The 25,576-nt window shown below is 30.4% G+C and overlaps 2 protein-coding genes across 3 annotated transcripts; one reads left to right on the top strand and one right to left on the bottom strand.

Moving 5' to 3' along the window:
* Window positions 1-1,374: 1,374 nt before the first annotated feature.
* LOC139501380 (homeobox-containing protein 1-like) lies at window positions 1,375-6,317 on the bottom strand. Its single transcript, XM_071290423.1, has 5 exons — window positions 6,242-6,317; window positions 4,015-4,847; window positions 3,438-3,640; window positions 2,192-2,290; window positions 1,375-1,892 (listed from the first exon to the last, which is right to left on the bottom strand). Exons 2-5 carry the CDS (start codon window positions 4,842-4,844, stop codon window positions 1,696-1,698), a joined length of 1,329 nt encoding a protein of 442 aa, XP_071146524.1. The 5' UTR covers window positions 4,845-4,847; window positions 6,242-6,317; the 3' UTR covers window positions 1,375-1,695.
* Window positions 4,843-22,077, top strand: LOC139501366 (uncharacterized). Of its 2 annotated transcripts, none has more exons than XM_071290414.1 (4): window positions 4,843-7,983; window positions 11,876-12,110; window positions 14,856-15,026; window positions 16,919-22,077. In XM_071290414.1, the coding sequence occupies exons 1-4, from the start codon at window positions 6,886-6,888 to the stop codon at window positions 17,434-17,436; spliced, it is 2,022 nt and encodes a 673-aa protein (XP_071146515.1). In that variant the 5' UTR covers window positions 4,843-6,885; the 3' UTR covers window positions 17,437-22,077. The 2 variants fall into 2 exon arrangements, with proteins under 2 accessions (XP_071146515.1, XP_071146509.1); XM_071290408.1 differs by having other exon boundaries at window positions 6,273-7,983; window positions 16,907-22,077.
* Window positions 22,078-25,576: the final 3,499 nt, after the last annotated feature.

Below are 25,576 nucleotides of genomic sequence, written 5' to 3'. Positions count from 1 at the left end.
TTCAAATATCCTATCGTGAAAAATAAAAAGTAAACCTTTTGCAGTATAAATTTTTTTCGTTTAGAAATTGTAAGTTTGACATCTTTAATTTATTGAAATATTTATATCAAATGAGTTGAATAGTTGTAACGAGAATACACATCATTGGGTTGAAACATGATGTAACTTTGACCTTTGTAGCAGAGTTCAAAAAATTTATGGGACTCTGAATATTCACAATATATTTTATATCGTCTGTTGTTTTGATGTCAAAGATTATTTTATTTTTAAAACTGATCTTTCAAACTAGTTTTAATCCAGCAGAAATTAAAAACAGTGCTTGACTGTACCTTAAGTTGAATATCTATATCCAAATTAAATTAATTAAAGCTGTATTCCATGATCACAAATTGAATGCTTTGTTTACAACTGTTGAAAGCCATGTGCTTTTTGGCAGAAAAATTCAGCAAACCCCCTTTGTAACAGGAAACAGTTACATTATATGGTTATTTATAGACAGTAATAATTTCATTATCATTTTGATATTAATAATCTACATCTAGGGGTATGGAAAAGGGGGGGGGCTGTTTTTTTTTTTTGTTTTTTTTTCATAATATTACAAATATAAGTTAACCAGTCTGAAAATACATGGTTCAATGGATTTAAAATTCTGTTAAAAATTCAATGTGGTTTTTTAATGCCTTTATTTAATAAAGGCATTAAAAAAACACATTGAATTTTTAACAGAATTTTAAATCCATTGAACCATGTATTTTCAAATAATATTTCCATCAAAATCAGAAACAAGCTACATGCATGTATAAGGTATTTCAAACATATATTATTGGCTTTTATATAAGAACATTCAAGACTATTAATAAGTATGTACCTGTAGTAAAACAAAATTAACCTGGTAGAGCCAAAAATAATTCTACAGGGCCCTTGAAAAAAACTTTTGGATCCAGGCTGGCTTTTGCAGAAAATGTTAAGTATTGTTCCTGACTGTATTGCAGATTTATATGAAGTTTTTAAACTGACATGCACAATTCATTTCACTAGTGTAACAAAAATAATTCTATGAAACAATGCTGCGCTCCACATTGCAAATTCACATTACACCCACCATGCATCAAAATGTTTCTAGGGAAGCCACTGGCTAGAATGGTTCAATTTTGTCAAATTAAGCAAAGAAACATTGATAATGAATTATTCAACCTCATTAAATCAATATTCATGTGAACTTCAATTTAACCCCTAGCTAGAGATAGAATAATGCATGCATTGTCTGTGTACAGTTATCTAAAGACAAAGAATGTCAACATGGAAAGTGAAATAAAGGTAAATCATTCGACTGACTGCTTCAATCTGCAAAAAAATCATTCTTATAAGGTAAAAACAAAGATAAACATATATTTCTAATCTATAATATAAAATTAAACAGACCTATAAAAATCCAGTTGCACGAGTTGCTTAATCTATTTATTTCTATTTATATGTTTACATCGCTTATATGGTCAACAGAGGTCAATTCGATAATTAATTAGATGGTGTTTAGACTAAAATCCAAACAAGACGAAGCTACATATTATCGAGACTGCCCTGTAAATTGTTTATTTTAGACTTATGATGGTTTGTATAAATGCTTTACATTGTTATTAATAACATATGAGAATTTGAGTCTAATCGGTGAACATGAATGTGACAGCTAGTGCCCCTTTAACTTCCATTGCCCTCTTCACACTTAATAATGATAAATTCTTCTTTTGGTCCTTTGATGTCACTGGAAGCTTGGAAAGAGTCATTAGATTGGTCAGAAATCACACTGTCTTCATTTGAACCCTGTGCTACTATACTTGTGGATTTGCGCTTACTTAAACGTGATGGCAAAATAGACGCTGAGGCCACAATACCACCTAAAATAGAATAATTTTATATTTAAATAACATGGTTAACAAGCATACCGGTACATGTATGAGTCATTCTATCAAGACAAAGTGTACAAAGTGCAAGTAGCTGTCTGGATTTATTTTATTCACCATTTAAAAAAAAAACTATTTAACAAAAATACATTGAAAGGATGAGATATTAGTGACAAGATAAACCTGGCATTATATGTACATACATGTTTCCATTAGATTGTTCTTGTACATCTTGTGAAAGACTGTCCAATAACACTATTACACAATTATTAATCAGAAGCCATTTAACTGACCTTCTTTTGCCAGCTTTTTCACCTCTTTTCTGCTGTTTGCAAACCAATTCAGAATCATATGAGCTGTCACCTTTTCCTTTTCATATAATGGCCTAGCTCCTACAATACAAAATATATCCTGTAAAATCTTGATTAAGATTAAGAGGATGAGAGGCTGACATGTTACCAACATCACAAAAGCACAATGCTAGGAACTTCTTTAAATATAAGTCATTAGGTCCACCAATGGTCAAACACCATACATGTATGATACATTGGTCACTTTTATTGAATTCATGGATAAGCTTATGTCATGTGCTTTATTATCAAAACAATCTCATGATTTCCTAATATTTTTGAGCAAATTTGTAAGTATCTTCCAAAATAAATTCAATTTGTTCAAATTTAAAAGCAAGTTTGTTTTTTTTCAATTGTTTTTACAGGGGTGTTTATATAATTTGACTACCCATTGTTGACAATGGTCTTCCCTTTTAGCCTTGCATTTAGATAAATCTAATATGTTTTGTGTACATGAACTATCTTATTCTAATGTTTTAAAGACAATTAGAAAATGAAATATTTAACCAGTCATATGCCACACTTTCTGCATAGGATAAAAGATTGCAGAATGTGATGCTATCTAAAATGATATTCCTATAGATTTTGTAAGGACTGTGGTGTTATAATTTCTAGAACAAGGTGGTATTTCAAAATTCACCATTTACCAGGTTGCTGTATGACATTTGTGGGAAGGACACTGCAATAGAAGAACAAGATATGTGATTGTTTATTTCATTGTCTTCGAAAGGTCATGATGAACTTAAGGTAAGCTTTACATTAGAGTCCCATGTGCCAATGATCTTTGTGTTCTTTGTTTTTAGGCCTTAAATACTGCATCAAATCATTTTAAACAGGATCAAATCAAGCCATTTGTTGAAATTAATCCAAACAATGGATTATCATTTAAATAGCGAAATGAAGGCCAAATCTTGAAAATTTGGTCCGTGGTAAAGACAGAGTTGCATGTACAATGTATCTCCATGTTAAATCTGTTTAAAACAAAAAGAGATGAGCTGCCTCCCCTTCCCAGCAATTTTCATTTAAAAAATGTAAGTGTATTTCAATGTTTTTTTTATGATAATCTTTGGTACCTCTAAGTATTCTAATGTTTCTCATAGCAGAACTTAACATTGCCCCCTTGATATTTTGTTTATGCAAGAAAATGAAACTTGTTAGTAGACCGTGAATAAGTAAAGGTGTGAATTACCATCATTACTTATAGCCAGATTACACGTATCAGCTATGGCTTCTCTCTGTTCATATGTTGGATATGGATTATCTTTAAAGAAAGCTTCCAGAATTTCTAAATGTCTTTCCCTGAAGGTGAATCTTTCTCGTCTTTGGTATGAAATTGTAAGTTCCTGACCATCTGGCATTATCACTGTTTGGCCTAGTGTGGGTGTACAAGTACTTACAAATAAATAAAATCTACATCAAACAGTGAATAATACATGCATCTTAGAATTAATGTAGTACATTTACCTAAGGACTGGAATGAAAGCTGATAGTTCATGCAAATTCTATTCAGAATTTTAAAAAAATAAATAAAGAGGTTTCATTATTATTTTATAAATCATTTAAGAAAGATGAAATAGGATTAAGTAAACTTCAGTTGTGAAAAATATACTTAATAATGAATTACTCCAATTACAGACGAAGATTTATGATTTTTTTGAAAAAAACAATTACGTTTTTAAACTGAAAATGTGTAATCGGAGATGGCTATTTGTTAGGAGCACTCTAGCTTCCCCCACCAATCAAAACTATCTAATGTAAATCTTTACCCAATCTTTTCTTTCACTGCACTCTCTATTAACTCAACAACATCATGTTTTGAATCCATTTCTACAAAATCTACTTTTTCTGTTGTTTTTTGCTTTTTGTTTGGAACAGACACTGTGCTGTAATTGTTCAATGCATTAATTGATGCTGACTGGATAGATTGAGGGTTTAATTCCCCTGATATAGTTTTATTTACAGTCGAACTCGCATTGGCAAATTTAGAATTTTGACATCTTTCTATCCTTTCAACTAGATTGTTCTCAATTCTGGAATTGTTACATGTATACTGTGAAGCTTTATAGTTTCTTGTATCGTTATTAAAGTGGTCATTATCATCCATGGAAAGATCTATAGTGGAACAAGACAGATTTGTTAACTTCTTATTAGCTTGCTGGGATGCAGTTCTGGATAACTGTTTATTTGTATCATGTGATGATGAATTTACCATGTGATGATCAGCTGATTCATGTGTGTTTTGCCTAGTCATAGATTGACTAACTGATGTCTGTAATGGTGACAATAGGTCATGTGATGATGAATTTATCATGTGATGATTAGCTGATTCATGTGTGTTTGGCCTAGTCGTAGATTGACTAACTGACGGTGACAATACATGTAGATCATGTTGATGAGTTCTAGTATGTAGATTTTGTTTGGCACCTTTGATCACTGGTACATCAAATAAAGAACCTAGTTCTCCATCAATTCTGTCTAAAGAATCAAAAGCTTCTATAACTTGGTGTTTAGTTATTCCACTGTTACGAAGTCTACGGATAAGCTCTATCTGTTCTATAGAAAACATGTTGATTGGCCCATTCAGGATACCAGGCATTATCTGTAAGGCAATTAGATGTCATTGTATTAATAGAACAGGGAGATACAACTATTGTAAACTATTTCCAAGTTTTTGAATAGATATATTGAATACTCAGTATGTATGAAATATACACTTATGAACTTCATTTATTTGTGACCATTGGATATCCCTTTAAAACACGATATTGAAAAAAAAAATGCTGATGACAATATATAGAGCTTCCCAAGGCCTTGTACCATGAAGCTTTCAGAATACAGATTTCATTTTTTTTAAAAGTTATTAAAAATGTGGTGCTATAATTTTTGATTTAGTAAATTTCTAAAGATGGTTCTTTTTATATCAAAAATAAAAGAATGTCAGATTTGTTATATTTTTATTTACTAGGGGAGATAACTCAAATAATTTGGTTTTATAATACAAACATATAAAGTACACAGTGTAATCATGAAGCCACATGTAAATGAATAAATCTTTTGTTTTGGGTTTTATAGGTAAAAATTTCAGAACAACAAAAAGTACATGTACTAGACTCAAACTGATGAATGTCAAACAAAGCCTGTCTAACTAGTTCACCATCCAGGCAAATTATTGGATTTGTTTCCACTTCAAAATACTCTTGTTGAAGACAGACATGCAATACAATGTAGATGTTAATACTTTTTCATGTACATATATCAGATTACAAGTAATCATTTACAGATTTTTTGTTTCTCAATTTATTAGGATTTTTAATGATTTTTGTTCATAATGAAAGCTATGCATTATAATTAAATAAATTCAAATTTATTTCATATTAGTTGGATATCTCATATGCCTTCTACGTAATATACAATGTAATAAATATTATGCAATTATAAAATTAGATGAACTCTTTTTTTTTTAAGTCAATCCAAAATAATTTAAAAACAGCTCTATTTGGACCATTTTCTAACTATCAAGTAAAAAATGTAGATGAGATGATATTTGCTAATTGTTGAATCACCTTTGGGAGGGGGGGGGGGGGGGGGGGGTACAAAAATAAAATGTATCTATAATCTATTGTAAAATACCAAATTTATGACAGACAACCAAAAATGTCACTGTCCTAAATTCTATCTTTTGGTTGTATGATCTTGTATGGTCTACCATTATTTCCAACTGACAACATTGATTTAGCAATTTTTGTTCGATCCTGTATAAATGTAAAATGGGGGAAAATATACTAAAGAAGTTTACATTAGAGAGTGGTTTGAGACCTCTGGTGAATGTAAAAATATTACAAAATTTAGACTAAAATTGAATACCATCTGGTACTTTAAAACAATTAGCGTTAAATTCATAGAATTGACACTTGACACCAGAAGAAGGTCAAAGTGTTGATATCCTAACTTGAATTGGGTTTACAACTCTCTAATTAATAAACCTTTGCTTACCTAGTCATGTTGTGGTTAAAAAGGTTAAACAAGTTACTGAAATGTTTTTGTCAACTTCTGTCTAAAGTTATTACTCTTCATTTTACCATTCTGCTATTGTTTTAAAATTATTACTTTTGACAAGAAAGTTTTTAATTACGAAGTATCATACCTATAATAAATGAAGCACATTTGATTACAAATATTGTAAAGAATAAAATTACATATTGTTAAAGAAAAGTAAATGTACTAAGACTGACAATTTTTTTTATTGATATTACGCCTAACTACGTTTACCAATCTATTAAGTATTTTTAACAGTATGTTTATTTAAAATGCAGTAAAATTTAAAATTAATAAACATATATTCAAGTTTTAGTGATTTCTGAAACATATCTCTGGGTTCTGTAAATATTTTCCAAATTTATTTTCAATTTCGTAAGCGGCCAAATATCCGGAACAGTGTTTGGTTTCTATGTGCAGTCAAAAAAATGTTGTCCACTTTCATTTGAACTTGTCAAGAAAGTTACAGGTAATGTGACATGTCAGCTTGGGTCAGTCTCGTTAATCAGAATGATCTGTCACTGCGATTATTAATGACAAATGTAATTAAGCAAAATTAAAGACCTCGCGAAACGGAAATCGTTTCCAAGTTGATTTTGATAATGGAAGGTGAAAATCATAATGACAATGAAGTTACTTTAGAAATAAAAGATAAGGTGGAAGATATAAATCAGTTTGATTCTGTTTCTAATGTCGTATCACAACCAGATAAATCGAGGGACAATGCAAAATCTGTACTGAAAGACACTACTAATCTGTCCCATGTTAAGAAGCATGACATAGTTCCAAGTCTGGGAACACCAATGAAACTTAAGAAAATGAAGAAAGGTATATTTGTGTCATATTCCCCTGATGCTGGATTTTTGGAGCGAAAATTTGTTGTAGAAACTATTCGGCAGTTAAAAGAGAACAACTTGGCAGAAGACATATGGTTTGACAAGGATGAAAAGAACACAGACAGTCCTTGCTGGTTTTCTATGAGAATGGAAGCTGTTGAAAAGTGCCGTGCAGCACTGATATTTTTATCAGACAGCTATTTTATGTGTCCAGTTTCAGTATATGAAGGAAAAACATTATATGAAAGGAAGAAAGCATCACCAATGTCGGTGGAAATATTCCCTGTTTTGTTTTCTTCAATGGAGAAAACAGAGTTACCTCGTGAATATTCTAGTATTTTAAAAAACCTTGTAGATTTGACTCAACAGCATACTAAACTTAGTTTAGCAGAGAAAGCATCTGTTGTGATTGGTGCAGTGATGGAAAGTTTGGAGAAGTTCGCTACTATCAACACGCCACCTACACCCATCACACCACCTGAAACTGAATTTAGTGGAGATTACAAAAAGAAGAAAATTTGTCAGTGGAGCCCAAGTGACTTGCAAGAATGGATATTCAAGTTAGGGGTAAAAGAATTTTATCAGCAAAGCCTAGCAGAAAACATGGTTGATGGATTTTTGTTGATGTCCCTGACAGACCAAGACATGATAAACCACCTTGGAATTGACAGTCGTGTAGTACGTAAGAAAATAATGCAGCAGATTCTGCAGACCCTTGACAAAGAACATCGATCAGTAGACAACTGGCATCTTAGATCCAGAGCACAAAGATCAAAACCAGATGTCATATATCTAATTTATGACCCAACAGATGTGAGATTAGCACAAAATGTTAAAGCTGACTTAAAAAAGAAAAACTTGCAGGTAAGATATCATTTATTTTCACATTCCCTATTTAATGTCAAGTCAATTTACCCCAACCTTTCATGAAAAAAAGTTGCCAACATGAGCATGATGAGTACTGTGTACAAGGTGTTGGAAGTAGCAAAACCAATTCCTTTTATGTAAACATAATGAGATGTAGTATGTTTGCCAATCAGACAATTACATGTATGTACCCACCAGTACAAGAATGTAATCAACTACTAAATGTATAGGTCACAATACAGCCTTTAACATGTGATAAAACTTTTACAGTTTGATTTATGCTATAGAAGACATGGTACAAAGTAAAATAACAAAAATACAGAGCTCCTAGGAAAATACTAAATGGAAAGGCCCTAATCAAAATCTAAGCTCAAACACATGAAAGGAATGGGATAATAACTGTCTTAATTCTGACTTGCCAATTGGTACGGGCATTTTCTTATATGTAAACTGTGAACAAATTGAAAAGATAAAAGCAATAGTCTGATTGATGCTATAAACAAAACAAAACAAATACAAATGTGAAGTTGAAATGACAGGCAGCAACCAACAAAAATACAAAATAAGTTGAAAAAGCTGGGTAAATTTATCAGCGTTATAACTTTTCAAGTGAGTCTTCCTGGTTAATCACCACTCTTATCTACTATACTGTTTATTTTATATTATTTGATATTTTCATCTCATCTTGTCATGTGTGTTTGTGTTATGTTATATAACTTTTGATGAACTTATTTGTACCATTGTAAATTTATGGTGTTTGAGAAGTAAAGAATCTTGAATCTTGAAATCTTGAAACCAACACCAACCACTTAACTACAGGAGTTCATTTTACCCAAAAACGACTAAGATTAATTGTTAGTTATGAACAGTATATATTTACAATTAATGTTAGTCATAAGTTTTTTTGTGAAACCGACTCCATGCCCCTGACTTTGTACAGGCACATAAAGAATGTGGTAGAGGTTTACATATAAATATGTACATGTTATTGAGTACACAAAATTTAACAATTCTAGGATTGTACACAAAATGTAATAAACATTTAAGCATGTTTAAAGAAGTAACTAAATCTTTTTTTTTAATTTATCAATAACATAAACATACATTGTATGTTATATTTTTGCAGACGCTTGTTTTTCCATGTTTTCAGTTTTGAAATCATATTTCACATAAACCATGTAAACTGGCTGTGTCATTTCAATTGTCCAATCAAGTATTTCAAATAAAGGCCATATTTATTTGACTTAAATTAAATGTTGCAAACACCGGACCTTAATGCAGAAAGAGGTCCCTCTGCTGATAATACATGTACTATGTATATGAATGATTAAAGGTAAAAAAAAAATCAAGAGAACATTGCAGGATAAATGTGTGATGTCACAAATAATCAGTGTTTGTTTTTATGCCCCATTCATGAGCATTATGTTTTCTGGTCTGCATCCATCCATCTGTTTTTCCATCTGTCCCGCTTCAGGTTAAAGTTCTTGGTCGAGGTAGTTTTTGATGATGAAGTTGAAGTCCAATCAACTTGAAACTTAGTAAACATGTTCCCTATGATAGGGTCTTTCCAATTTTAATGCCAAATTACACAGTAGATTGTTTCACAACACTTTGTGTTAAAGATCAGTACCAGAAAAAAAAACATTCTCTGAGTCAAAGTAAAGTTTCTGATAAGATGTTGTTTGATCCAAACTTCTACATTTTTCTCAAAAGAATACATGGTTATATTCAATGACAATGACTAAAATCAATACCAATAAGAGGAGCCTATCTGTTTATTAATGAAAATTTCATTTATGACACTGTAAATTAACTTACATATATATAGCTTTATTAAATATGACCTGTCAAATTCTTCAATAACAGATTTACTTGGTCAGTTTTACACACAAGTAAAAACAATTTATAAACCTTTCTTTGGTGATATTTGGAATTTTTATTGAATATATTGATATTGACAAACGATTTGAACATATGTACAGTATCAATGGATACAGCTGACAACTATGCATTGATTGTTTAAATGTTTGACATGCTCACGGATAACAAAAGTAAATATATCTTTCTAATAAATTAAATGATTAGCAAATATATGTATAAGACAAACCTTTGACCTTAGAGCCATTATGATGTATGAGAGTCATTACCCACTTTAAAAAGCACATGCACTACATGTACATGTAAGTCACTGTATTGATGTGATTTATTCTTTTTTTCGTTCTTTCTCAACACTCCAACCATTTTGGTAAAATACTGTATCTAATGAAAGTAAACAGTTTTGGGAATACCTACAGACTAAATGTGTATTTGAATTGGTTTTAAAGTATACAAGGTCATTTGGTGATCACATGCATTTTTTAAGTTAGAAAATGTCAATTAAAAAAAAACAAGAAGGGGGGGGGGGAACTCATCAAAATTTAAAAGCTTATTGAAAGAAATCAATATTTGATATTCTTAAAAATTTATGCACTGTATTTTAGTATGAGGGTAGGTGTATATGAAGTCTGCAAACATTTCTATACAATAGTGAAAATGACTTAAATTTTGCTTTAGACAAATGTAAAAAGCTATTTGCCTTTTTGGGCAAGTTTGTCAAATAGTTTTTGGTTCAGTCTTTTATCTGGTTAATTTATCATTGTTTATGGTATACTTATATATGGTCCTGGGTTGTTTTCTGCTCTGTGGTTGGGTTGTTGTCTCTTTGACATATTCCCCATTTCCATTCTCAATTCTATTTACATGTATACGTACATGTATATTATTTATTGCTACTAGACACAAGGTGTTGAAATAATTAAATAAATCATTTCTATGTACATTGGATTAGGTATTTAACAACCTGTGTTTGTGATAAAGTGGTAAATTTCGAATCATTATTAAAGGTTTTATTGTCATTTAATAGCCCTTTCTATTTTCTTTATTGATCAAGAACATACATTGTATTATACATTTGTAGCAGGCATTACAGTTATTTACGTGTCTTGAACATTATCTTATTGACTTTGAAACTGTTATGCACACAATTTGAGTTAATAATCATACAGAACCAGGGTTCTCACTAAGGCTAGTCAATGAGTCCTGGACTCATCAAAATCTGTCTGGACTGTCAACAGATGCATCAAGATTGAAATATTTTGTATAAACTGAACACAGTTAAACACAAATATCAATGAATATCATCATTTTATAGCAAAATTTTAAAAGTGATCTGAATTTAATGTCATTTCATTGCTCTGTTATGAAATGGAGACTAAAATATTACATTATATTGCAATAAAATATTTTCTTCTTTCTGTTGGACTCATCATGGTTAAAAATGATGAGTCCCTGGACTTGCCTTCAAAAATCCTTAGCGAGAACCCTGCAGAACCGTAGTCTACATTTTTACATACATGTACATTTTATTGGAGTGGTTCCCCCTTGGCAATATTAAGAAAACCTCTCAGATATGAATCAGACTTTATAATTTTGGTACAATCCTTATATTCAAGCTCACTGTAATAAAAAAGAGGAGCAAATGTTTACTGAAATGTGGGTTATTGAGTGCCAGGACATCATCAATATATCTGAAAGTGAAATTAAAAATTAGCAATATATGCGTTTTCTTTTCGTCATTTAGGATGTTTTGACTGAATTCTACTTTACAGGTGTACAAAATATGACAAGTATGGTCAACAATTAGTACCCATTGTAATACTGAAAGTTTGTTGAAATGACCACCAAACTCACTAAATATGATCTTAGTATGATCCAGCATTTTGATGATATATAGTGTTTCATAATCTTTTTTTTATGTAATACAATTTACAGGAATTATGATTATTTATATGACTAGAGTCTCCAAATTAAAGTATGATAGATGTTGAGATTTATTTATACATTTGAGCAGGTTATTCACCATGACAGTTTAAAGCTTGGTAAATCAAAAGAAGAGTTTCTACAGATAAATGGTCCACACATGGCTACAGCAACTCATGTGATAGTTATCCTGACAGATGCTGCAACATTGTCACCTTTTGTTTTCCATGAAGTCTTGTTTGCTGATTGGCTTGGCAAGAGAATAGTGACTGCCATGTTTAAAAATGTTTGGCCTGGTCTTCGACCATCACTAAAAGCTATACTAGGTAAGTATAGATGCATATCACTGAGTTTTATGTAAAGTTTGTGAGTCTGCGGCCAAGTTTACACATTAATTACTTCTAGAAAAAAATGTGTCAAATTGAAAAATGATATGTCTACCTCAAAAACTCCATTTTGAGGAGATATTATCTGAATTTGAAGTGAAGAAGTAAGAAAAACAAAACAGGTTAATTTAAAGGTCATTCATAAAATTTCACAGAATTTAATTTTATTATGATTTATACATTTTTTAAACTCTAATGCATTATTTCTATTTCTGATGCATTTAATAGACCGTGAATAAAAGACTAAGTTGCATTGGGTTTTTTTCTTCAATTTTCATAAAACCTTGGATCCAATACATGTGTTTAATGTCGTGATTTTATGTAGGTTAAAAAGAACTGAAGTTTCAATAATATCATCTATCAAAGTGTAAACTAAGGGAGGGGGAATTTTCACAAACAATTTCCATTTAAATATTTGAAAAGAGAGGCAAAAGATATCAAAGGAAAATTCAAACTCATAAATAAAAAATAACTGGTAGTGTGATAGCTAAAAAAGAAAAAGACAAACAACTGTACACAAAACATAACAGAGAAAACTAAAGACTTAGCAACATGAACCCTGCCAACAACTGGGAGTAATCTCAGGGGCTCCAGAAGCAGACCCTGCTACACTTGAAGATGTGCAAAACATGAAAGAAATCTATATATAAGTTGGTATTTAGAATGATTTTAAGGTGTCTGTCTCGCAGGGTTCATTTGACCCTGACCTCAGTTTCATGGTTTATTACCCACTGTTCCTTGTGTAGTAAGGCCTGTTTCTCAGATACAACCAATGAATAGTAAACTTCATTTAATGTAGAGAAGGATTTTATGGTGTACGCTTCCATCTGACAGTTTCATCTGACCTTGACCTCATTTTTATGGTTCATTGGTCAACATTTGGCAATGTGTATTTGTGGTTAGCTATGTTTCTCAGATACTATATATATAGTATAAGCAATCAAATGGGACTTTTACCTCATTTAAATGGATCATTGAAAATATAATACTTGCATAATCCTAAATCTGAAAGATAAGTAACATAAATTCAATTGTTATCAGTAAAGCAGGTGAGATATTTGCACTTTTGCTTATCTATAAACATGATCAAGTTTTTCATTTTTAGACAAGAAACTGTGCTTATTGTTTTTATCTAAAAATAAAAAGTTCCACTCTTTTTATGCTCTACTTAGAGGAATTATGTTTTTCGATCTGTGCATTCGTCAGTCTGTCTGTCTGTTCATCCGGATTCATGTTATAGTGTTTGGTCAATAATGTTTACATCCAGTGACCTTTGAAATGCAAAATATTTTTTTTTTAAAATAGGGACTAGAATCAAATAATATTCTTGTAATGACATTTTTTTTTGATACTCAGTAAATATTTTGTTCCCAACTGTAGACTTTTTTTAAATAGAGTATCAGAAATTGATAGATCTTTTATTTTTTAGGATTAATATGAAATATGTTTAGTCCTTTTTGAATGATTAGATGTTTTAAAAAGACATACATTGAATGTATAGTTTGTTGTTATCGAGAGAAAGCAAATAATTGAAATAAGAAATATATCATTAACAATAATGTTACTTTAATACAGGTAACCAAATTTAAATGTCCATTTATGTAAAATCAACTAACAATGTACCATGTCCATACTTTTCATTAAACATTTAATTTGTAATTAACACCTAGTTCTTCAACTATTTTCCTTTCATTAAAGTTTTCTTTGAATGTGATTAAAAATCCCCGATCAAGTAGGTGAAATACATTGAATTACATACTTGTGATTTAATCTACTTGATGATTTAGAATAATATTATAAGACTAAGTAAAATTGCATATTTTAGATAATAGATATTATTACCTAAATGTCTTCGAATAAATATGAAGATATATTTCAGTTTATTTCACTTAGATACAATTGAATAAATGTATCTTCGGTAACTATGGATGAATAGTTGTACAAAATTAAGAATAAAAGACGATATCTTCAATGAAAGCAAACTAAACCGAACTAATCAGAACTTTGTTGGGATAGTTTTCATTGTACATTTCTTTTCAATTTTCCAGAATTCAAAATTATTCCAGATTCAAATAATTCCTTGTTTTTCAGTTCATTGAACAAAATCCAATTGAAGCCTTTTTGATATATTTTTTGTCTTTCCTTGTGAAGGCTAAATATAAAAATAATACATAAGGTTAAGTATGTGATAAAAGTTTATTAGGACAAGATTATGAAGAGACAGCATTTAAGGCAAAATTTAAAAAAAAAATCCCACATTAAGAGATACAGGCTGGGTTTGAAGGAGTTTCATCAATATTTTTGTCAAACCTACATGGCATTTAATGAAACCTAAACTAGAGCTGTTTTTATGAATCTGAACATATTTTTACTTCTTTTTTTTTCCCACATTCAGATTGAAAGAATGCATCAATACTCCTGTTACATGTATAAGACAATTGTTTAATTATTCTTATTATCAAAGTTTTTTAAAATTTAAAGATAGATGTCTTCCAACATCTTTAGGAAAATCAATGATATCTTGTATAATATTGATCAAGAGATTTAATATGTCTAGCTGTAATTATGGAGATGTTTTCTTGTTATTTATAGATGATTGTCCTATAAATGATTATCTGTATAAAACTTTATTGTAATCGATAACAGTTTAGATACTATAATGATTTGTTTTGTTTGTAATTACAGGTGATTGTCCAGCCATTGATTTTGAAACCAAGATGTACAATGAGAGCTTAGATGTACTTGAGCACCATATTAAGCCTTTACGGAGAGTTCCTGGAGTTGTACTGGAGCAGTCATATCTCAATAAGATGTCAGATGGACTCAAACCATTAGAAAGTCTGGCTTTAGTTAAAAGTAGGTTTAAATTAGGCTGTTAGTTTTCTCGTTTGAATTGTTTTACATTGTCTTTTCAGGGCCTTTTATAGCTGACTATGGGGTATGGGCTTTGCTCATTGTTGAAGGCCGTACAGTGACCTATAGTTGTTAATATTTGTGTCATTTGGTCTCTTGTGGAGAGTTGTCTCATTGGCAATCATACCACATCTTCTTTTTATACGACCCCAACATTTTTTTGGGATCGTATAATGGTATAATGTCGTCTGCGATGTCGTCTGCGTCCTCGTCGTCCGAAGACACATTTGTTTCCGGATAATAACTTAAGTTTAAGTGAATAAATCTTCATGAAATTTTTTTCAGAAGTTTCAATACCACAAAAGGAAGGTTGGGATTGATTTTGGGGATGATGGTCCCAACTGATGAGGAATTAGGGGCCCAAAAAGAGCCCAAAACAAGCATTTTTCTAGTTTCAGGATAATAACTTGTGTAGAAGTATTTCAATTGCTCTGAAATCATACGGCAATGTTTAAAACCACAAGTAGAAGGTTTGGATTCATTTTAGGGGTTATGTTGCCAAAGTTTAGGAATTAAGGGCCATAAAGGGGTCAAAACAAGCATTTTTCTAGTTTCAAGACAATAACTTATGTGTAATTGTATGGATCTCTCTGAAATTGTACCACAATGTATGATATAACAAATGGGAAGCTGGGATTAAGTTTTGAGTTAATTGCCCAAAATATGTAGGAATTAGGCCCAAAAAAAAGCATGTTTCTAGTTTCCAAACAATCATGACAATAACTTGTGTTGAAGTGTATGGATCTCTCTGAAATTTTACTACAAGGTTCAACACTGCAATGGAAAGCATGGGATTGAGTTGAAGGGTTATTGCTCCAAGCGGGTTTCAAAAAGTTTTTTTTGGGGGGGGGTTGTTTACCATTTTTTGAAGGGCTTCCCTTTTTTTTTTTTTTTTCAAATTTTGAATTTTGAAAAGTTTCAAGAAGAAATATTCAATTGCACAGTATTGTGCAATAGATTTGTTATATCTTTGACCACATTAATTTTGTGACAAAAACCTTTATTATGTCAAAAAAAATCACAATCCAAATTCAGACTGAATCAAGCTGGAATATTGTGACCAAATTTGCCCCAACTGTTCAGGGTTCAACCACTGGGGTTGTATAAAGCTGCGACCTGCAGAGCACCTGGTTTATATTATATGTTATGAATGATACAATGTCAATTGTTATAAAGTTGCAACACACTATCACTAGAAATCAAATCATACATTCATTTTTTTTTAAGTAAGCTATGACAGCTTATACATAAAAACCTACATTTGCCTTTCTATGAAAAGTTGTTTCATCTTAGATATTGCTTCATACAATATTCGCAGACTGCAAACTGCACTTAGTACTAGTAATATAATTATATGATTTTTGCCTCGCCTGCAAATAAAGTAACAGATCAGGAAACATAGGGATGCTAATCTTTTGTCAGCAGTAGCAACGAAAAGAACTATTTGTATAAACCATTATATGATTCAAAAGGTAATAGAACATGCATCAACTTTGAAATTAATGTCATACAGTTGACCTCTAAAAGTATGGAGACCAGTATTTTGGGTAGAGGTCATAATATTGTGGGACAAGCATGGTAAGGGTTAATTTTTATTTCAGTGTGTCTCAATGAAATTAATATACTTTAGTTAAAATCAAACTTGTGTAAATCTTTGGTGGAATAGTTTTCTAATCAGTAAAATTCCTCCTTTAGAAAATTACATATAACCAAAGCAGTCTTAAATAGACAGTATTTACTCTATAGTGATATTTAAACATATTACTTTATTATTTAAGCAAAACAAAGTTATAATAAAGAAAATTGTAATTTAAAACTAATAGTTGTTCTTCCAGATGGTGCAACCCCGGTAACAAAGGAAGATGGAGACCCACAAGTGTTCATAAGTTATCAATGGGACATGCAAGGAAAAGTAGAGGACATTAAAAACTTGCTGGAACACAATGGTCTTCAGTGTTGGGCAGACATCACCATCAACCATCCACCAAGGGGAACCAGTAGCAAAAGTTCACGAAGTAGTGTGACACATCAACTGGATTCTGGTCTTGAAACATTACAGAGTCAAATCCAGAGAAATATGAAAGCTGCTTCAGTAGTTCTAACCTGTCTCACACCAAAATACCTCCAAAGTGATAATTGTAAGAAAGATCTGACATTAGCTGAAACATTTCACAAACCAATTGTACCGGTCTTACTCCGATTCTCTCCCCTTGAAAGTGCTCCAGACCAAGTGCGAAAACTTTTGGCTCGTTACAGTTACATAGATCTTAGTAATGATCGGTTATACAAACAAAATATTCCAATTGTGCTGGAGAAAGTCAAAAAGTTAGTTACTCATAGAGGTTACAGCTAGTGCCATCACGGAGAAAAAAATCATCATACAAAAGCTACAAAATCATGTGCCATCATGTATAAAAAAAAAGCTAAATGTTGTTTGTAAACATTTCACTATTATATTAATCATATTAAGACATGTGTTCTTTAGATATAGATCTTTGTTGATTGTATTAACTTAGCATTAAATCCCTGGACATGAAACATTGTTCACTGATAAAATATTAAATCAAGTTAGATCTTTCTTTCAGTTGTAGAGTCTAAACTATTAGTGTTTCCCAAGTTGAGTCATTTTAATTGGCAGTTTTGATTGTGTTATGTAGTGTATTATGTTAATACTGCTATATAAATATTACATTTATTTTTGTGTATTGTTTGGTCTATACTTTTGAATGTTATTTGTAAGCAGTACTAACTTATGATTGGTTTTAACTTTCACCAAAACACTGAGTGTTTGAACCATATAAACTATAGATCTTTAGTTGATAACTCAGGTTAATCAGATTGCTTGAAATTATTCATTTTTGTGTGAATTATTATCATTGTTGTCATCCATCGTATCAAACTTCTGCAATGTGTTCAATTGAGCTAAATTAAGTATTACTGCAATTAGTTTAAAACAATACAGTTCTTCTGTCCTCAGAGAAATTTGTTATCATTTTATTATGTTAATGTATTGAATAAAATGTGTTGAAACAATGTCCGAGAGAATAAAAATATATTATGCTGATTTAATGTTCTGATGTTGTTTAATAATGACTAAGATTTAATAGAGAGTACTGGTTACTCAAGATTTTCTGTTGTAGTATGTTTGTAAATTAGGCTACATTTTATTGATTATTTCCTTTATTTAGTCATTTGCAGTGCATTCTATACAGTTTACTGTTTTTGTCAGCAAAGCAAGAAATAGATAGGAATGTTTGATGTGTGAATATAAATTTGTGCTGACTATATGTTTACATTTACTCATTGCAATTGCCTGATGTAAATAAGATAAAACAGTTCATTTAAATAAATTTCCTTGGACAATTTGCATTTGATAAACTTTCTAAACATTTTTAATATTTGTCAATAGAAATCAAGCAATCTTTTGAGATTGATATGTCATAATTTACATGTAAGTTTAAGATTTATAACTCTTTATATGCAGCTGCTTTCTTAAATAATGACAACAATTCACCCTTCAGGATAGAATTTTGATTCTTGTAAAGATTTTTATAATATTCATTTAGAAAGTTGGTGTTTTGGGAGGAAGCTTATATAGAATTACAATAATCAGAGCATTGAACAATTAAAAATATTTCCCTGCTTATGTTTTGGTAAACATATAAAATAGATAACTAAATCTTTGCCTTGTTACTAAGTTGATTGTGCTTTAATGGTTCTTATTGAATCATGCATTTGTGTATTCATAAGTATATTTTTATAATTTATAAATCAGTTTCCAAGTCTGTGATAGTCTTATTTTTTTTAACTGTGATTTGTCCACAAGTTGTTTTGTATTACCTCAAAGCTTTATATATTTTTATATTGTGTTTATATGTCATAGGTGTTGTTTTAAAAGGGATGGAGACAGTTCAAATGAATTAAGTTATGAATGATCAATGACAACTGTATTTATTTCGTATTTTTTTTATAAAACCCCATTCAGAATACTGTTTATGTGAAAAATTTCCAAGGTTTTCTTGAATTTTAGTCCCTCACAAAAAAAATTGAAAAAAAATGTGAAAATATAAACTTTTACTGAAGATAGTAAAAAACATGTCTGTCATTTTGGGATAACATAGGAGACGGAGGTCATTCATAATTTTATTAGATTGACATTTAGTCTGAAGGTAAGAAGAGACATTTAGTCTGAAGGTAAGAAGACTGCACAAACAAACAAAATGACATAAACAAAGTTTTTAATTTAGTATCTGTTAACAGAGAAACCATTTTGAATATTTAATGTTTAAATGAAACAATAGAATAGCAATACATAACCAACAAATGCAAAAGGAAAAATTACACATAACAACCCTATTACTGAATAATAACTTGAGTATTACAACACTTTGATAGACATTTAGATACAAAGGCCGTAGAAATTAGTAGAATTGTTGTTAGTCCAAGTTAAGTAGAAAGATTTTTCAAACATAGAATACATATGTTTTAATATGTCATACATCAGATTTATTTGTTTTTTCTGCATTATATTTGTTATTGTATCATTCAGTGCTTGAAATATAAATATGAGTTCATCATAATTTGTAAAAATGACCGATCTGTATATCAGTGTCTCATATCTAGTCTTGCAAGACAAAGTTTTTCACTCTTTTCAAAGCATTTCACATTCTGTGAATTTATATTTCTGAATTCAAAGCTTTTACAATTGGATTAACATCAAATAGTTCTAACCTGTTAAAAACCTGGGTTATGTTTCATATGATAGAACTAAAGTTTATGTTAAAAACAAATTAACTCCATGAAATCATATCACTTTGCAGTTATTCTAAGAGTATTCTAATGAAAAATTGCCAAAATAAAATACCATAGTGCCTCAATAGATAAAAAAAAATCAAGTTGCCAAAATGGTAAAAAGAAAAACTTAAATGTGGTAAATAGAATGCTAGGTGAATTTGAAATTATTTATTGATTGAATTATCTGAAACATGTTGTTGATTTTTTTTTATCAATACATTTGAATGATGCATACACAAAATTTTAAAAATTTGTTACCTTGTTATTAAATTTCATTAAAACAGAAAAAAATCGATTTCTTTCCTCGATATACCAGTTCTTGTTTACTAGTTATTGACCTATCAGTAAAACTATCTGTTTCATATATGATGATTTTAAAAATTATAGAAAATATGTAACGATAGTTTGTCCAAACGGTTTGGATTTTTACATAATTCTTATGATAGCCTTGAAACTGTACAATGGTATGATATAACTTTATACTATATAATAGTATTGAAACCCCAGACCAAAACAAAATTGTTGAATCTAAACAATGAATTTATTTATTTTTTAGCATTATTTTTTTATTGTTCTGAAATAATTGTTATATATTTAATTTTGTTTTCATACTAATTTAATTATTGAATATTGGAATTATTTTAGTCATATTTTTCTCTTTTCATTGATCTCAAATTACAAAAAGCCTTAAAATTAAACACTGACTTGAATTACATTTTTTGGATATCTATAACTTTGTCAAATCTTTACAAAACTTCAAATTACAAAAAGTCCATATTTTACTGACAAAATGAGCATTTTGCAGTAGATATTGCACTATTACACAGACAGCAGCCAACGCAGGCAAGATAATAGTCATGAAACCCTTTTAGAAATTGTTTGCATAAAAATTATTGGTATATATCTTACTGATTGATAAAGGTAGATTATTTCCTTTAAAAAAATAATTCCAATTATAAATAATACCTATTTTTATTATCTGTTATTTGTTATATGTTTTGATCTCTTCTTACTGATTGTGTTATAATTCTGTGGAGTTTCTGCTCCTGTCAAAGCTGCCAGTCATGTCCATCGTGTAAATACATGTATATATTTATACCAGAGTGTTAAGTGTGAAGGTTACAGGTGTGTACACAGTGTGGAACACATAATTTATGTTTTCTTGGAAAAGGGGAGTTATTTTGTTCATAATATTCAGAGCATACTTTTAATTAGTACTGATATACTAAAATAAGGAATAGCCTGCATTTTCTGTGAAGTCCAACACTGAAATATTTTTGTCAATTTGCTTAAAAATCACCAAAACAAACTATTGCAAAAGAAATGAAATTTTTTAGTAGAATGGGTTTTCTTTGTTAATTTTAATTTTTGAAAGTTCATCGGTCCCATTTTGTAAATTCAAAACCCATTGTTCTCTGTAGGTTTTTTCAATGGGACTTAAATATTTCTCATCTAGAACCAATGAAGGATTACTTAATTAGCTGGACATAACAATCTCAGTGATGAAAATGCAGGTACAGTACGGAATGATAAGATTTTTAATAATAAATAAATTAACTGTGGTGGTGCATTTCTTTTGTTGTTAAGTTCTTTTTTTTTTAAACAAATTTTAGCAATAGTTTTGAAATTATTTTCTTTAAGATTTTTATTCCTCCCCCTGACAAAAATATTAAGGAAACCAAGTCACAGCGTTTATGATAGCTACAAATAGATATCTTGAATGTTGGATATCAAAATACAAAATACAAAATTGTAATTTCATAAATACTGTTTACATATTGATTCTTAACTGTTATTTAATTATTTGATACTGCTTTCCAAGTTTGCCATCTTGAGCAAAATTATTCAGTCATGATGATACTTTTATTGTAATACTGTATTCTTAACTGCAATTTAAGAATGAAGACAATTTAAAGATGCACCTAAATACACAGTTTTGTATATTTTTTGACAGAAGTAATTAGTAAGTTTGCTTCATTTATAGTTTTAAATCACCAAATTTTACTTCAATGCATAACATACATTATCTGATATTTGGTTTTAGATCTTTAAAATATCTGGCAGGAATTATTTTCATCCTATTTTAAGAGTATGTTATGTATTCTGCTGTAATCCATGCAATACCAATCTTTTACATTCTGTTATTTTTACAAGATGGAATATTTTTTGTTATGGAACAAAATAAATGCAAAAATAATGACTTAGCTTTTGTCCATTATTTACTGAGAACTTCTTTGAGCTCAACTGGCGGAAAGGACCAAATCACTTTTCATCCATTATCTGTTCTTGTCGTCATCTGTCTTTGGCTGTCCTCTTCCATGGTTCTTAACTTTTACAAAAACAAATCTTTGGTTAGATCTTCTATAAGATTTATTCAAACGAAGTTTGGGATATCTAATTTTAAAGAATGTGTTGATGACCAGGTTTGCCATCCAATATGGCCTTTCTGGGCTACAAAAAGAACATAGGTGTAAAATACAAGTTGTTCATTATCTTTAGAACTGCTGAGTATGAATGAATTTTTTTTTTCAGGGCAAAAATGCATAGTCATTATAGAATGTTGGGATCTACCCTCTGTCCATTTACATCAAAACCATCCAATGACTTTTAAAGTATTGTTGCCATTCAATGACCAATTTTGTCTTTTTTGTGAAAACTATAAAAGCTAGATAGAAACTTAAATGGTAATACACCAACTTCAAGTGGGTCAAACATGGTAAAAGTTGTCAAACAACTCCTTATTGGAGTAATTGCCCTTTAAATACAAGTTTACCAATATTTGGTGTGTGGTTATATATTATCTTGAAAACTTATGGATAGATAGAAAAAAAAATTTAAATCATGATCAACATTGAAAGATTTACAAATAAGTCATATTTGGAGCAGGGTTCTATATTACTATTTCCTTTTCCAGCAATATTATATGGTTTGAGCTGGAGAAAATGTTTACCATACCAGCTTTCACTAGTCTTCTTCATGATTACAAAAAAGAGGTGTTGGATTATCAATTGTTCACTTGAACTTGGTCAGTTGGAAAATATTTGTATTGCAGTGGACAGTTGAAATGTTTGAAAATTTCAAACAAAAGGTGCTTGGAATAAAAAAAAATGGCTTATTTGTCATGATATTACAGGCCTATTGGAAAGCACAGTAACTTGAAAAAATAATAGATGACACAAAATTTTAACAGCAATAATGCTAAATATAGGATTGCTTATCGGGTATCTATGACGTTAACTTGAAAAACAGTACAAAATAAATATGTTTGGAGCTAGAAAATTTGACAATCCTAATCTTTTAGAGATTGTTGTTGGAAATTTCCATCAAGCAAAAGCCCAAAACCTAGAACTCAAAAGGGTAACTTGGGTATCAGAAACATAGTTATCCCTAAACTTCTGGCATCCAGTAATACAAGAGTTCATACACTGAAATATCTTGTCTGTTTTACTGGCCATTGATTTTTTGTTGTCAGTCCTAAATATAAAGTTTTACTTCTATAGTTTCACAAAAAAATAAAATGATCCAAGAAAATGAGGTCAAGGGCAGATAAACCAAAGTAGAAATAAATGTACACTGCACAATGATTCCATACACCAAATATAGTTGACTTGCTTATAATTTCTTAGAAACAAACTTAACCATGAAAACTTAACATTGACCAATGAACTATGAAAATGAGGTCAAGGTCAGATGATAATGCCAGCTAGATATATACATAGACTTCCAATCATTCCATACATAAAATATAGTTGAACTATTGCTTATTGTTTAAGAAAAACACACCAAAACATAATAACTTAATATGAGCAAGGAACCGTGAACATGAGGTCAAGGTCAATTAAAACCTGCCACACTGACTTCATAAAATAATTCCATATACCACAAAAAAAAGTTTACGTATTGCATATGCCAGTAGTATTAGAAAAAAACACAAAAACACAAAAAAAACTTAGCCATAAAAATGAGATTAAGGTCAGATGACACCAGTCCTGCCAGCTGGACATGTGCACTTTACAATCATTCCATTTACCAAATATAGTTGCCCTTTTGTTTATAGTATCCGAGATATGAAAACCATGTACACTGCAATCAGGTTAAGGTCAAGTGACAACAATCTGAGTGGGGATTTGGTCTTTTTTTTTTTTTCAAGTAGTCACGGAACCACGAAAATAAGGTTAAGGACAATAGACATGTGACAGATGGTGACTTTATAAACAAGGTATCTATATATATATATATATATATACAAAGTATGAACGATCCAAATGTACAACCCTCTGAAAAATTAAGCTTTAAAGAAGTTTGTAAAAGCCGCTAGATCATTATCCCTATGACAAAATCCAACATGCGCATCGTCTACAAACGCAGCCATGTCAGGTTGGAAATAGAATCATATTCAAAACAGTGTGGTCCTGGCCATTGATTGACGACCTAAATTATCCCATTGACTGGGACAGATTAGGTGAACGTTTGTCTGTAACGACCATTGCTCACTTCTTACTTATTATAGAATTTAAACTGTGGGGTCACCAAAGGTTCTTAACGCCTTTAATAATAAAATAATTCGAAAAATTATTCAGGAATAACCTTAATGTTTGATTTATATTATTGATATAAATCAACACATCGTATTATTCCGGATTCGTTTTTCGAATTGCTTTATTTAGGTGTTGAGAACCTTTGGTGACCCCACAGATTCAGTGTCTTTAACAAGTACATAGTGAGCAGTGATTGTAACCGACAAACGTTCACCTAATCTGTCACAGTCAATGGGCTAATTTAGGTCGTCAATCAATGGCCAGGACCACACTGTTTTGAATATGATTCTAAAGGAATTATATCAGATGTCTCATATATATGGAGACTTCATGTCTCTCTGTACATTTAAAACCATGCATCAATCGTTTTTTCCACGTCTCTTTCCAACAATTTTACATACCCTTATTTAATTCATACTGTGGCAGTCAATGTTAACTTTTCTGATGGTGTTCCTAAAAAATAACAAATTGTATTGCTTGATGTTGTGTTGAAATACACTTTTAAAAATGAATATTAACTTTCGGATAAACGGAAATTTCTATTTAGCAAAAATCGATCATCACTATAGGGCGTTGCATTCAGTTGCTCATAGATAAGAGAACCGACATAGTGAGTCTATGATGCTAAACATAACTTTAATGCAAAAGGTTTTACTGAAACACTATGTATAAAAACAAGTCGTGAATTTATAACAGACACTAGTATATCCTTTGGCTTCTTGATTCAACTGAAGAATTTTTTTCTTGACTATTTTATTGAAAAATGTCGCCAGAATACAAACTTGTTGTTTGTAGTTGTATGAAGAAAGGACAGTTTTGCCTAGATGTGGTCTGCTTACATAGGACGCTCACCTGTTTAAAAACATATGAGTAACAGTAACAAAAGTTTTTAAATATAAAATTTTGATATTTAATTATTATTCTTACATTTCAATTCCAGTGAGATATAATTTGCTATTTTGCCGGCGCCAAAAAACATTTACAATTTAAAGTTTTATCTGAGACTGTTGTAGCGTAACTTGGCAGTAGCACCCTGTGAGCCAAAAAACAAAACCAGCGGGAATCTTCCACAGTTTTCTAAGAGATTAAACCGTTTGTATGTTTATGTTTTGTCATTGTGCATCTCTTTCAACATAAATAAATATATTCCAACATACACAA

This window comes from Mytilus edulis, chromosome 1 (assembly GCF_963676685.1).
Source record: "Mytilus edulis chromosome 1, xbMytEdul2.2, whole genome shotgun sequence".
NCBI lineage: Eukaryota > Metazoa > Mollusca > Bivalvia > Mytilida > Mytilidae > Mytilus > Mytilus edulis.
Note: the sequence above shows the minus strand (reverse complement) of the source record. Positions and strands in the feature narration are given on the sequence as shown.